This window comes from Oncorhynchus masou, chromosome 15 (assembly GCF_036934945.1).
Source record: "Oncorhynchus masou masou isolate Uvic2021 chromosome 15, UVic_Omas_1.1, whole genome shotgun sequence".
Classification (NCBI taxonomy): Eukaryota; Metazoa; Chordata; class Actinopteri; order Salmoniformes; family Salmonidae; genus Oncorhynchus; species Oncorhynchus masou.
Genome location: NC_088226.1, coordinates 73711747 through 73726403, shown reverse-complemented (window position 1 = coordinate 73726403; position 14657 = coordinate 73711747). Strand labels below are relative to the sequence as shown.

At 42.0% G+C, this 14657-nt stretch overlaps 1 protein-coding gene across 1 annotated transcript in view; it reads right to left on the bottom strand.

Annotated features, from left to right (window-relative positions):
* Positions 1-9018: 9018 nt before the first annotated feature.
* dennd4a (DENN/MADD domain containing 4A) overlaps positions 9019-14657 on the bottom strand; it is a 123956-nt gene continuing 118317 nt past the window's right edge. The window contains exons 31-32 of the mRNA XM_064990332.1: positions 14154-14218; positions 9019-9944 (exon numbers count right to left, since the gene is read on the bottom strand). Coding sequence (XP_064846404.1) covers positions 9808-9944; positions 14154-14218 — 202 coding nt within the window. The 3' untranslated portion in view covers positions 9019-9807. The remainder of the gene's footprint in view (positions 9945-14153; positions 14219-14657) is intronic.

Below are 14657 nucleotides of genomic sequence, written 5' to 3'. Positions count from 1 at the left end.
CCCATTAGTTCCTAGGGCGAGAAGCACATCGAGACATTCCAGATTAGAAAACAGACGATGAGGTTCTGACAGCCACTGACGAGACTATAAATTCAACCATTATATCAATGAACAGATTAAATCAAATTATTTCAATTAAATATGAATTATAGAACAAAATGTATTAATCTGCTAAATTGTAATTATTCGCCCACCTCCTCATGCCTTTTGCACACAATGTATATATAGACTCTCTTTTTATTCTACTGTGTTATTGACTTGTTCATTGTTTTCTCCATGTGTAACTCTGTGTTGTCTGTTCACACTGCTATGCTTTATCTTGGCCAGGTCGCAGTTGCAAATGAGAACTTGTTCTCAACTAGCCTACCTGGTTAAATAAAGGTGAAAAATATATATATATATATTCTTCTTTGAATGACCAAATTTCCATTCCGATACATCTTCATTTTTCTATTTCTCACAGCTCTGTCATATCTCCTAAATTAAATATATTTTTAATAGGGGCATACTTGAGAAAAGTATAAATTAACTAACCATTCATCTATAAATGCATCTTATCTGTCCTCGGGTATTACATAAGGTATATTCTGATCCACGGTGAAGACCTCTCCCGCGTTGCGTCCTAGGGGTGACACTGCCATGAGCGATGCGCCGGCTGCGAGAACCTCCCCACCATCCACCGTCTGTGCGGCGCACCCCAAGAGTGAAGAACTTACACCCCTCATCTGGTATCAAACACACTTTCATGGCAGGTAGGACAGCGCTGTACTTATAAATATCTTGATATACTTTTTAGGACCTTTGTTATTTTATTTATTTTATTTTATCTTTATTTTACTGGGCAAGTCAGTTAAGAACAAATTCTTATTTTCAATGACGGCCTAGGAACAGCGGGTTAACTGCCTGTTCAAGGGCAGAACGACAGATTTGTACCTTGTCAGCTCGGGGGTTTGAACTTGCAACCTTTCGGTTACTAGTCCAACGCTCTAACCACTTTTATCAAATGTTTATGTTTATGTTAACATGTTGATGATAGATTTGTTATATTATGCATGATGGCAGAATTTTTTTTTTAAATGATACCGAATATAAACAAATATATAGATATATTGAACAAAAAATGTATCTCAACATGTAAAGTGTTGGTCCCATGTTTCATGAGCTGAAATAAAAGATCCCAGAAATGTCAGCCCAGGACCTCCACATCTGGTTTCTTCAAATGCAGACAAGCCACCCGGACAGCTGATGTAACTGTGGGTTTGCACAACCGAAGAATTTCTGAAGAAACCGTCAGAAACCGTCTATGGGAAGCTCATTTGTTCGTGGCAAGATCCAGAGGCCCATTGTCGTGCCATTCGTCCACCGCCACCACCTCATGTATCAGCATGATAATGCACAACACTATGTTGCAAATAGTGGTCACACCAGATACTGACTGGTTTCCTGATCCACGACCCGACTCTTTTCTTCTTCTTTTTAAGTATTTGTGACCAACAGATGCATATCTGTATTCCAAGTCATGTGAAATCTATAGATTAAGGCCTAATGAATTTATACCAATTGACTGATTTTCTTAAATGAACTATAACTCAGTAAAATATTTGAAATTTTTGTTATATTTGTTCATTTTTGTTCATTGTAGAATCACATTTTTTTAATTGTCCGTGTATCCCAGATGGAATATACACTGTGATATAGAAAACACAATGTTTATACAAAATGTATCTGTGAACCAGGATGTTTCTCCTGAATCAGACAAACCAGAAACAAATGTTTATTATTCTGGTGGTTTATTCAGAATTTAAAACAATCTGTAGATCCAGTCAGGCAGATTCCATGAAAACAAAATCTTACAAATTAGTATTAAACTGTGGTAAAAATGATACATATTACATATTCAAAAGACATAACAGTGCTTCAACGGTGTAAACAACAACATATTGATATCTATAGTGATGATATGATGGTCAATGTGTATAGTAGTTACATACAGGGCCCTCCAACCCTGTTCCTGGAGAGAGACCCTCCTGTAGGTATTAACTCCAACCCTGTTCCTGGAGAGATACTGTCCTGGAGGTGGAGTTAGAACCAACAGGACAGTATTTTATTTTACCTTTTTTACTAACTGCCTGTTCAGGGGCAGAACGACAGATTGTACCTTGTCTGCTCGGGGATTTGAACTTGCAACCTTCTGGTTACTAGTCCAACTCTCTAACCACTAGGCCACCCTGCCTATCTCTCCAGGAACAGGGTTGGAGCTATAACCTACAGGAGGGTCTCTCTCCAGGAACAGGGTTGGAGATATAACCTACAGGAGGGTCTATCTCCAGGAACAGGGTTGGAGTTAGAACCTACAGGAGGGTCTCTCTCCAGGAACAGGGTTGGAGCTATAACCTACAGGAGGGTCTCTCTCCAGGAACAGGGTTGGAGCTATAACCTACAGGAGGGTCTCTCTCCAGGAACAGGGTTGGAGCTATAACCTACAGGAGGGTCTCTCTCCAGGAACAGGGTTGGAGCTATAACCTACAGGAGGGTCTCTCTCTCCAGGAACAGGGTTGGAGCTATAACCTCCAGGAGGGTCTCTCTCCAGGAACAGGGTTGGAGTTAAAACCTACAGGAGGGTCTCTCTCCAGGAACAGGGTTGGAGTTAAAACCTACAGGAGGGCCTCTCTCCAGGAACAGGGTTGGAGTTAAAACCTACAGGAGGGTCTTTCTCCAGGAACAGGGTTGGAGTGTAAACCTACAGGGTTGGAGTGTAAACCTACAGGGTTGGAGTGTAAACCTACAGGGTTGGAGACCCCTGGTACAGAGTTATGTAATGGCCACATACCAAAGTACACCTTTCATACACAAAGCTTTGACTCATACTGTGACATCAAGCATAAAAAGGAGAGATTTAAAACAAAATCAATTCATATTTCTTCCAAAAGGGTAAATAGAAGATAGAAAAATTGATAGAAAATATTTTAAACTGATCTCCTTTTCTGACGTCCCCTGCTGGGTGTCAACTTTAATTCCAATTGTAAAGCTGTGAAACACCATCGTATCATTTATAAACTAGTGGGTCTTTTATGATTAGTATTCAAATATTTATCAGACAAAGTAATTATTGAAACGCTCTATGCAATCCGTATCACTGAAGTACAACGTTACGGCTTGATTTAAATTTAAAGGCAATGTTCCCGCGTTATAGCGGAGACTGCATTTACCGTAAACTCTGCAGATGTCGTCTCCATCTGAAATTACCTTTAATTAAATTTCTACCGCACAGTCTGTAACATTTCAGCCATCCAGGATGAATAGAGAGCTATACGTCTGGTTGTAATGACGAGTGAAATGACATTCATATATAATATCACAGTACTTTTCCTTGGCAGTAAACAGGCAGGGGATTTCTACTTAGTTTTAACAGTCTGACATGGTAAGACAAGACATCTGTTGAATAATCCTCAACCTAAAGCCTAAAGCTAGTCAACTGTAAACTGTCATCAAGTGCTGTGTTTGTTTCACGTGCTCTTTAGGAAGGAATGTAAAGGAATCATTCTAAATTAGAACCATTCTGTTGTGGAATGATGTCAGAACCCTTATGTCTAAAGCCAGTTCATTCACAATATACAAAAGTTCCATTTTTTTTTTGGGGGGGGGGGGGGGGGGTGATATCGTGACAGTTTCAAAACCCAGTCAGAAGAATACAGACACCTTGACATGTGACACAGCTCTTCTATCTTCTATCCTAACACTGGACTATGGATCACGGTCAGGAGTAGTCCACTATCGCCTCCTGGGTGACATAGCGTTCTATGGTACTGCCTCTCAGTGCTAGAGACGTCACTACAGACCCGGGTTCAATCCCAGGCTGTATCACATTTACTCTGTACAACTATACATAGAAACAGAACATAGAATTTACTCTGTACAACTATAAAGCTACGGAGAAACAGAACATACCATTCACTCTGTACAACTATACAGAGAAACAGAACATACCATTTACTCTGTACAACTATAAAGCTACGGAGAAACAGAACATACCATTTACTCTGTACAACTATAAAGCTACGGAGAAACAGAACATACCATTCACTCTATACAACTATACAGAGAAACAGAACATACCATTCACTCTATACAACTATACAGAGAAACAGAACGTACCATTCATTCTATACAACTATACAGAGAAACAGAACATACCATTCACTCTATACAACTATACAGAGAAACAGAACGTACCATTCACTCTATACAACTATACAGAGCAACAGAACGTACCATTCACTCTATACAACTATACAGAGCAACAGAACGTACCATTCACTCTATACAACTATACAGAGAAACAGAACATACCATTCACTCTATACAACTATACAGAGAAACAGAACGTACCATTCACTCTATACAACTATACAGAGAAACAGAACGTACCATTCACCCTATACAACTATGCAGAGAAACAGAACGTACCATTCACCCTATACAACTATACAGAGAAACAGAACGTACCATTCACTCTGTACAACTATACAGAGAAACAGAACATACCATTCACTCTGTACAAATATACAGAGAAACAGAACATACCATTCACTCTGTACAACTATACAGAGAAACAGAACATACCATTCACTCTGTACAACTATACAGAGAAACAGAACATACCATTCACTCTGTACAACTATACAGAGAAACAGAATGTACCATTCACCCTATACAACTATACAGAGAAACAGAACGTACCATTCACCCTATACAACTATACAGAGAAACAGAACGTACCATTCACTCTATACAACTATACAGAGCAACAGAACGTACCATTCACTCTATACAACTATACAGAGCAACAGAACGTACCATTCACTCTATACAACTATACAGAGAAACAGAACGTACCATTCACCCTATACAACTATACAGAGAAACAGAACGTACCATTCACTCTATACAACTATACAGAGAAACAGAACAGCTCCATACATGTATTTACAAAACGTAATGCGTATGTGTGTTGATGAAAGAATTAGAAAACACATCTTAATCCACACATTCTGCATTTGTGATGTCAATATAATAACAATTACCTTATAAAAGAGTATTGCTTTAGTAATGAATTAAAACATATCAACAAATCATATTGACAATGTTCCTTTTATATTTGGGGCGGCTCAGTTGTTTTGGTTGTTCCAATGTATTTCTTTGATACAAAAGGATTCATAAATAAACACTCCCGTGAAAGTTACAGGAGAAAAGTCTCATCACTATGGTAATACAGCTAAATCATACATGGTCTATGTGTATATATCATGGTCAATGTATGTTCCCACCCAGAAAAACAAAATGGGACCGTTAGACATGGCCGCTGAATTTAAAGGCGAGATTTGACTGATCTATAAACCACCTTGCATCATAAATAACTACTCAATATTATTTGTACATCAGTCAGTCACAATTTACCCATGATACCTCACGGTTTTCATGGTCTCACACTAGGCCAATGGATCCTTCATGTTATATTTGGACTGGTCCTGCCAGAGGGGGGGGGGGTCAAAGACAAGCAGCTGAAAGTGAAAGTATGACATCATCCTCAGTAAGTGCAGGAAGTCAGGCCCCATACCTGATCATAGTATAGAGCAGGAAGTCACGCCCCATACCTGATCATAGTATAGAGCAGGAAGTCAGGCCCCATACCTGATCATAGTATAGAGCAGGACGTCAGGCCCCATACCTGATCATAGTATAGAGCAGGAAGTCAGGCCCCATACCTGATCATAGTATAGAGCAGGAAGTCAGGCCCCATACCTGATCATAGTATAGAGCAGGAAGTCAGGCCCCATACCTGATCATAGTATAGAGCAGGAAGTCACGCCCCATACCTGATCATAGTATAGAGCAGGAAGTCAGGCCCCATACCTGATCATAGTATAGAGCAGGAAGTCAGGCCCCATACCTGATCATAGTATAGAGCAGGAAGTCAGGCCCCATACCTGATCATAGTATAGAGCAGGAAGTCAGGCCCCATACCTGATCATAGTATAGAGCAGGAAGTCAGACCCCATACCTGATCATAGTATAGAGCAGGACGTCAGGCCCCATACCTGATCATAGTATAGAGCAGGAAGTCAGGCCCCATACCTGATCATAGTATAGAGCAGGAAGTCAGACCCCATACCTGATCATAGTATAGAGCAGGAAGTCAGACCCCATACCTGATCATAGTATAGAGCAGGAAGTCAGGCCCCATACCTGATCATAGTATAGAGCAGGAAGTCAGGCCCCATACCTGATCATAGTATAGAGCAGGAAGTCAGGCCCCATACCTGATCATAGTATAGAGCAGGAAGTCAGGCCCCATACCTGATCATAGTATAGAGCAGGAAGTCAGGCCCCATACCTGATCATAGTATAGAGCAGGAAGTCAGGCCCCATACCTGATCATAGTATAGAGCAGGAAGTCAGGCCCCATACCTGATCATAGTATAGAGCAGGAAGTCAGGCCCCATACCTGATCATAGTATAGAGCAGGAAGTCAGGCCCCATACCTGATCATAGTATAGAGCAGGAAGTCAGGCCCCATACCTGATCATAGTATAGAGCAGGAAGTCAGGCCCCATACCTGATCATAGTATAGAGCAGGAAGTCAGGCCCCATACCTGATCATAGTATAGAGCAGGAAGTCAGACCCCATACCTGATCATAGTATAGAGCAGGAAGTCAGACCCCATACCTGATCATAGTATAGAGCAGGAAGTCAGGCCCCATACCTGATCATAGTATAGAGCAGGAAGTCAGACCCCATACCTGATCATAGTATAGAGCAGGAAGTCAGACCCCATACCTGATCATAGTATAGAGCAGGAAGTCAGGTCAAAAAATAAAGGTCCAAATTATTACTGTAAATGATTACTGTAAATGATTACTGTAAATGATTACTGTCACAGATAATGTAAGAGATAATGTAAGTTACTCTTTGGAAAGTGCTTAAAATCACGTGTGAAAGATGTTTACATTACACCCAACGACCCTCTCATCACAACAGTAAAACAGCCCTGACTGTGGGACAGAAAACACACAAAGCTTGAAGCTCACACAACAAAACAGAAACAAAACATTTACATACATACACACTTACAAGTTTATCAGATACAGATTGTCTTAAAATATATAGAATATATCACATGGTATATTACAAACATTTGAGTAATGTAATAATAGTGAAAATACAGAGGAATAATACATGTGATACCATGAGGTCCTATTGTGATACCATGAGGTCCTATTGTGATACCGTGAGGTCCTATTGTGATACCATGAGGTCCTACTGTGATACCATGAGGTCCTATTACCATGAGGTCCTATTGTGATACCATGAGGTCCTACTGTGATACCATGAGGTCCTATTGTGATACCATGAGGTCCTATTGTGATACCATGAGGTCCTACTGTGATACCATGAGGTCCTATTGTGATACCATGAGGTCCTATTGTGATACCGTGAGGTCCTATTGTGATACCATGAGGTCCTATTGTGATACCATGAGGTCCTATTACCATGAGGTCCTATTGTGATACCATGAGGTCCTATTGTGATGCCATGAGGTCCTATTGTGATACCATGAGGTCCTACTGTGATACCATGAGGTCCTATTGTGATACCATGAGGTCCTACTGTGATACCATGAGGTCCTATTGTGATACCATGAGGTCCTACTGTGATACCATGAGGTCCTATTGTGATACCGTGAGGTCCTATTGTGATACCATGAGGTCCTACTGTGATACCATGAGGTCCTATTGTGATACCATGAGGTCCTATTGTGATACCATGAGGTCCTATTGTGATACCATGAGGTCCTACTGTGATACCATGAGGTCCTATTGTGATACCATGAGGTCCTATTGTGATGCCATGAGGTCCTATTGTGATACCATGAGGTCCTATTGTGATACCATGAGGTCCTACTGTGATACCATGAGGTCCTATTGTGATATCATGAGGTCCTATTGTGATACCATGAGGTCCTATGGTGATACCATGAGGTCCTATTGTGATACCATGAGGTCCTACTGTGATACCATGAGGTCCTATTGTGATACCATGAGGTCCTATTGTGATACCATGAGGTCCTACTGTGATACCATGAGGTCCTATTGTGATACCATGAGGTCCTATTGTGATACCATGAGGTCCTATTGTGATGCCATGAGGTCCTATTACCATGAGGTCCTACTGTGATACCATGAGGTCCTATTGTGATGCCATGAGGTCCTATGGTGATATCATGAGGTCCTATTACCATGAGGTCCTATTACCATGAGGTCCTACTGTGATACCATGAGGTCCTATTGTGATACCATGAGGTCCTATTGTGATGCCATGAGGTCCTATTACCATGAAGTCCTACTGTGATACCATGAGGTCCTATTACCATGAGGTCCTATTGTGATACCATGAGGTCCTATTGTGATACCATGAGGTCCTACTGTGATACCATGAGGTCCTATTGTGATACCATGAGGTCCTATTGTGATACCATGAGGTCCTACTGTGATACCATGAGGTCCTATTGTGATACCATGAGGTCCTATTGTGATACCATGAGGTCCTATTACCATGAGGTCCTATTGTGATACCATGAGGTCCTACTGTGATACCATGAGGTCCTATTGTGATACCACAAAGTCCTATTGTGGATACCATGAGGTCCTACTGTGATACCATGAGGTCCTATTGTGATACCATGAGGTCCTACTGTGATACCATGAGGTCCTATTGTGATACCATGAGGTCCAATTACCATGAGGTCCTATTACCATGAGGTCCTATTGTGATACCGTGAGGTCCTATTACCATGAGGTCCTATTGTGATACCATGAGGTCCTACTGTGATACCATGAGGTCCTATTGTGATACCACAAAGTCCTATTGTGATACCATGAGGTCCTATTGTGATACCATGAGGTCCTACTGTGATACCATGAGGTCCTATGGTGATATCATGAGGTCCTATTGTGATATCATGAGGTCCTACTGTGATACCATGAGGTCCTATTGTGATACCATGAGGTCCTACTGTGATACCATGAGGTCCTACTGTGATACCATGAGGTCCTATTACCATGAGGTCCTACTGTGATACCATGAGGTCCTACTGTGATACCATGAGGTCCTACTGTGATACAATGAGGTCCTATTGTGATACCATGAGGTCCTATTGTGGTATCATGAGGTCCTACTGTGATACCATGAGGTATCATGATATCATGAGGTTCTACTGGGATACCATGAGATACCATGTAATAGCTATGTGGTCCCATTGTAATACCATGTCATACCGTGAATACCATGTCTAACCATGCGAATACCATGTGAGGGAGGCAGGTAGCCTAGCGGTTCAGAGCATTGGGCCATTAACCAAAAAGTCACAGGTTCGAATCCCGGAGCCGACTAAAGTGAAACATCTTTCAATGTGCTCTTGAGCAAGGCACTTAACTCTAATTGCTCCTGTAAGTGTCTCTGGATAAGAGTGCCTGCTAAATGACTGACATGTAAATGCCCTATTGTGACAGTGTGGAGCGTCTCTGAAAGCTTCTAGGGTATTTTCTGTGTATTTGTTCCACACTACGCTTCAGTGTCTAAGTACATGTTGGGTACCAATGACTTTCCTCCCCTTGCCTGGGGTGTCAGGTGGGCTGGCCCTGAGGAGTTCACCCCAACAGAGAGGGGCCAGAGAGAGAGGGGCTGGTAGTAAGTGAGCAGCAGTCATGTTTTGGGAGGGATGGATGGATGGATAGCAGCCGGGGGGGTCACAGAATGGGTTTCCCGAACATCCTTCTACATTCCATGACTCCTGCTCCCGGGGGCCGGTCACAGTTGTGTGTCAGCTTCACTTGGCTGGGGCTGAGGCGGTCGTAAGCAGCCTTGTACTCACGATCAAACGCATCTGGAACAGAGAAGCAAGGTTAGTTTACAATCACTATTACTGATCATGATGTGGTTGTTTAAACCTACTAGGTGACCATGATGGTAGAATACAACAGGGTTACTTAGCGACCATGATGGTAGAATGCAACAGGGTTACTTAGCGACCATGATGGTAGAATACAACAGGGTTACTTAGCGACCATGATGGTAGAATACAACAGGGTTACTTAGCGACCATGATGGTAGAATACAACAGGGTGGAATTTAAATGTCTTTTTCACCTAAATATATTAGAGGATTCTAATTAATAAAGAGGATTAATATAGTAAAAAACAACACTACAAGAACCTAAAGTCTGTAGCTACACTCATTCACACCAATAAAGTCTAGAGTGTTTAAATGTTTTTTTCCATTTGAGTTATCCTTCAAATTAATGCAAGGTCCTATCCTCCTTGTCACTCCCTGACCATAGAGAGCTGTTTATTCTCTATGTTGGTTGGGGCGTGATATTGACTAGGGTGGGTCATCTAGGTGATTCATGATCTATGTTGGCCTGGTATGGTTCCCAATCAGAGGCAGCTGTTTATCGTTGTCTCTGATTGGGGATCATATTTAGGCAGCCATTTCCCCATTGTGCTTTGTGGGATCTTGTCGAGGTATAGTTGCCTGCGAGCTTTGAGCTTCACGTTTCGTTTAACGCTTTATTTGTTTTTCCTTTGAGTTTCTCTTCCAAATAAAAAAGGATGGAACCATACCACGCTGCATCTTGGTCCACTCCTTATAACGATCGTGACAGAACAACGGATTAAGCAGCGTGGCCAGGAGGAAAGACAGGAGTGGAGGACATCCTGGACGTGGGACGAGATTATGGCAGGAGACAGAAGCCTGCCATGGAAGCAGGTGGATGCAGCGAGGGAGCAACAATGACGATACCAGGGGTTCGCGGCCACGACGGAAGCCCGAGAGGCAGCCTCAAAAAACATTTTTTTGGGGGCGGCACACGGGTTGGTTGGCGGAGCCAGGTTTTGAACCAGAGCCAACTCCCCGTAATCACCGTGGGGAGCGTGGGACCGGTCAGGCACCATGTTTTGCAGTGATAAGCACTGTGTCTCCAGTGCGCATTCACAGCCCGGTGCGTTCTGTGCCAACTCCTCGCACTTGTCGTGCAAAAGTGGGTTTCTGCGTAAACTGAATAGCGTGCCCAGAGTGAACTGCCTCCTACTCTGTCCCAGATGCTAATATATGCATAGTATTACTAGTATGGGATGGAAAACACTCTGAAGTTTCTAAAACTGTTTGAATGATCTCAGTGAGTATAACAGAACTCATATGGCATGCAAAAACCTGAGAAAAATCCAACCAGAAAGTGGGAAATCTGAGGTGTGTAGTTTTTCAAAGCTTGGCCTACCGAAAACACAGTGTCTATGGAGTCAAGTTGCACTTCCTACGGCTTCCACTAGATGTCAACCGTCTTTAGAAACTTGTTTCAGGCTTCTGCTATATAGGAGGGGCTCATGAGACCTGTTTGAGTCAGTGGTCTGGCAGAGTGTCTCAGTCTCGTGTCGCTCCTGACAGAGTTACCTCTCGTTCCAGTGCTTTTCTTCAGACAAAGGAATTCTCAGGTTGGAACATTATTGATGTTTTATGCTAAAAACATCCTAAAGATTGATTCCATACATCGTTTGACTTGTTTCTACGACCTGTAACGGAACTTTTTGAGTTTATGTCTGGACGAAGTGCTCGCGCCTCATGAAGATGGATTACCTGGCTGAACACGCTAACAACAAGTGGCTATTTGGACATAAATTATGGACTTTCTGGAACTTTATGGAACAAATCAGTCATTTATTGTTGAACTGGGATTCCTGGGAGTGCCTTCTGATGAAGATCATCAAAGGTAAGTGAATATTTAGTGTTATTTCTAACTTCTGTTGACTCCAAAATGGCGGATATTTCTCTGGCTGGATTGGGCTCTGAGCGTCATTCTGAGATTATGCTTTTTTGGTAAAATTTGAAAAAAATCTGACACAGCGGTTGCATTAAGGAGAAGTCTATCTTTAATTCTGTGAATAACACGTGTATATTTTATCAATGTTTATTATGAGTATTTCTGAAAAATCACCGGATGTTTTGGAATCAAAACATTACTGCACGTAAGGCGCCAATGAAAACTGAGATTTTTGGATATAAATATGCACATTATTGAACAAAACATACATGTATTGTGTAACATTATGTCCTATGAGTGTCATCTGATGAAGATCATCAAAGGTTAGTGATTAATTTTATCTATATTTCTGCTTTTTGTGACTCCTATCTTTGGCTGGAAAAATGGCTGTGTATTTTTTTGACTTTGCGGTGATCTAACATAATCATATGTCATGCTTTCGCTGTAAAGCATTTTTTAAATCGGACATGATGGGTAGATTAACAAGAAGTTTATCTTTCATTTGCTGTATTGGACTTGTTAATGTGTGAAAGTTACATATTTCTAAAAAAATAGTTTTGTACACAGAGATGTACACAGAGAGCTAAAATTAATAATATGCATGTCAATCTCTCCTGGCTGAAAGTGGAGGAGAGATTGACTTCATCACTACTTGTTTGTAAGAAGTGTTGACATGTTGAATGTACAGAGCTGTCTGTTTGAACTACTGGCACACAGCTCAGACACCCATGCATACCCCACGAGCCACCAGAGATCTCTTCACAGTTCCCAAGTCCAGAACAGACTATGGGAGGCATACAGTACTAAATAGAGCCATGACTGCATGGAACTCTATTCCACATCAAGTAACTGATGCAGCAGGAGAATCAGATTTAAGAAACAGGTAAAAATACACCTTATGGAACAGCGGGGACTGTGAAGAGACACACACAGGCACAGACACATGATAACACACACACTATACACACACACACACACACACACACACACACACACACACACACACACACACACACACACACACACACACACACACACACACACACACACACACACACACACACACACACATAGGCACAGACACATGCATACACACACATGATAACATATGCACTATACACACACATACACATGGATTTAGCACTGTAGATATGTGGTAGTGGTAGTCTGATGGAACACACTTAATGTGTTGTGTATTCTGTGTATTCTGTAATAAATATATTGCAATGTTTTTAAAATTGTGTAACTGCCTTAATTTTGCTGGACCCCAGGAAGAGTAGCTGTTGCCTTGGCAGGAACTAATGGGGAACCATAATAAACCCCGGGAAGAGTAGCTGCTGCATTGGCAGGAACTAATGGGGTTCCATAATAAACCCCAGGAAGAGTAGCTGCTGCCTTGGCAGGAACTAATGGGGATCCATAATAAACCCCAGGAAGAGTAGCTGCTGCCTTGGCAGGAACTAATGGGGATTCATAACAAACCCCAGGAAGAGTAGCTGCTGCCTTGGCAGGAACTAATGGAGATCCATAATAAACCCCAGGAAGAGTAGCTGCTGCCTTGGCAGAAACTAATTGGGATCCATAATAAACCCCAGGAAGAGTAGCTGCTGCCTTGGCAGGAACTACTGGGGATCCATAATAAACCCCAGGAAGAGTAGCTGTTGCCTTGGCAGGAACTAATGGGGATCCATACTAAACCCCAGGAAGAGTAGCTGCTGCCTTGGCAGAAACTAATGGGGATCCATAATAAACCCCAGGAAGAGTAGCTGCTGCCTTGGCAGGAACTAATGGGGATCCATAATAAACCCCAGGAAGAGTACCTGCTGCCTTGGCAGGAACTAATGGGGATCCATACTAAACCCCAGGAAGAGTAGCTGCTGCCTTGGCAGGAACTAATGGGGATCCATAATAAACCCCAGGAAGAGTAGCTGCTGCCTTGGCAGAAACTAATGGGGATCCATAATAAACCCCAGGAAGAGTAGCTGCTGCCTTGGCAGGAACTCATGGGGATCCATAATAAATAGGAGCAACAGGTGGTTAGAGTGTTGGACTAGTAACCTTAAGGTTGATTGGAATCCCTGAGCTGACAAGATAAAAGGCTGTCATTCTGCCCCTGAACAACCCACTGTTCCCTGGTAGGCCGTCATTGGAAATAAGAATTTGTTCTTTAACTGACATGCCTAGTTAAATAAAAGTTAAAAAAACAACATTTTTTTAACGTATTTCTCTAGCTTCAAGGGACGAAGAAAGCAGAGCAGGAAAGATATGGTTTCAACTCACCAATATTAATGTTGCTCTTCCCCAGAGCGGTCAACGCCAGGAAGAGGAGATCTCTGTACAGACTCCTGTAGAATATAGAGAGAATGGTTTGTGTGTAAATAGACAGAGGGATAACCGGCTCAGTCAGACAGGACGATTTAGGACAAGAGTTTACTACCCTTAACACCATTATCGCCAACGGCCAACGCCCACTGATGTTAGATTTTGTAAATCTATGTCCTGCTCCTTCCTGACTGTTTCTAAACATTAGTATTTGACACGGCTCAGTTGTCTGAATTTATCACAATAGCTAGTACTACCTTGAAGGGGACAAGACAAATAAGGAGTTGGTAGCCAGGCGCTAATGTGTCTCTCTCCTCATTGAAGGAATACCGTCAGTGGATGAATGGGTAAAGGGTGATAGAAACTGTGGGTGGTATATGATATAATGGGTGATATAATGATATAATGGGTGACATAATGATATACTGATATAATGGGTGATATAATGATATAATGATATAA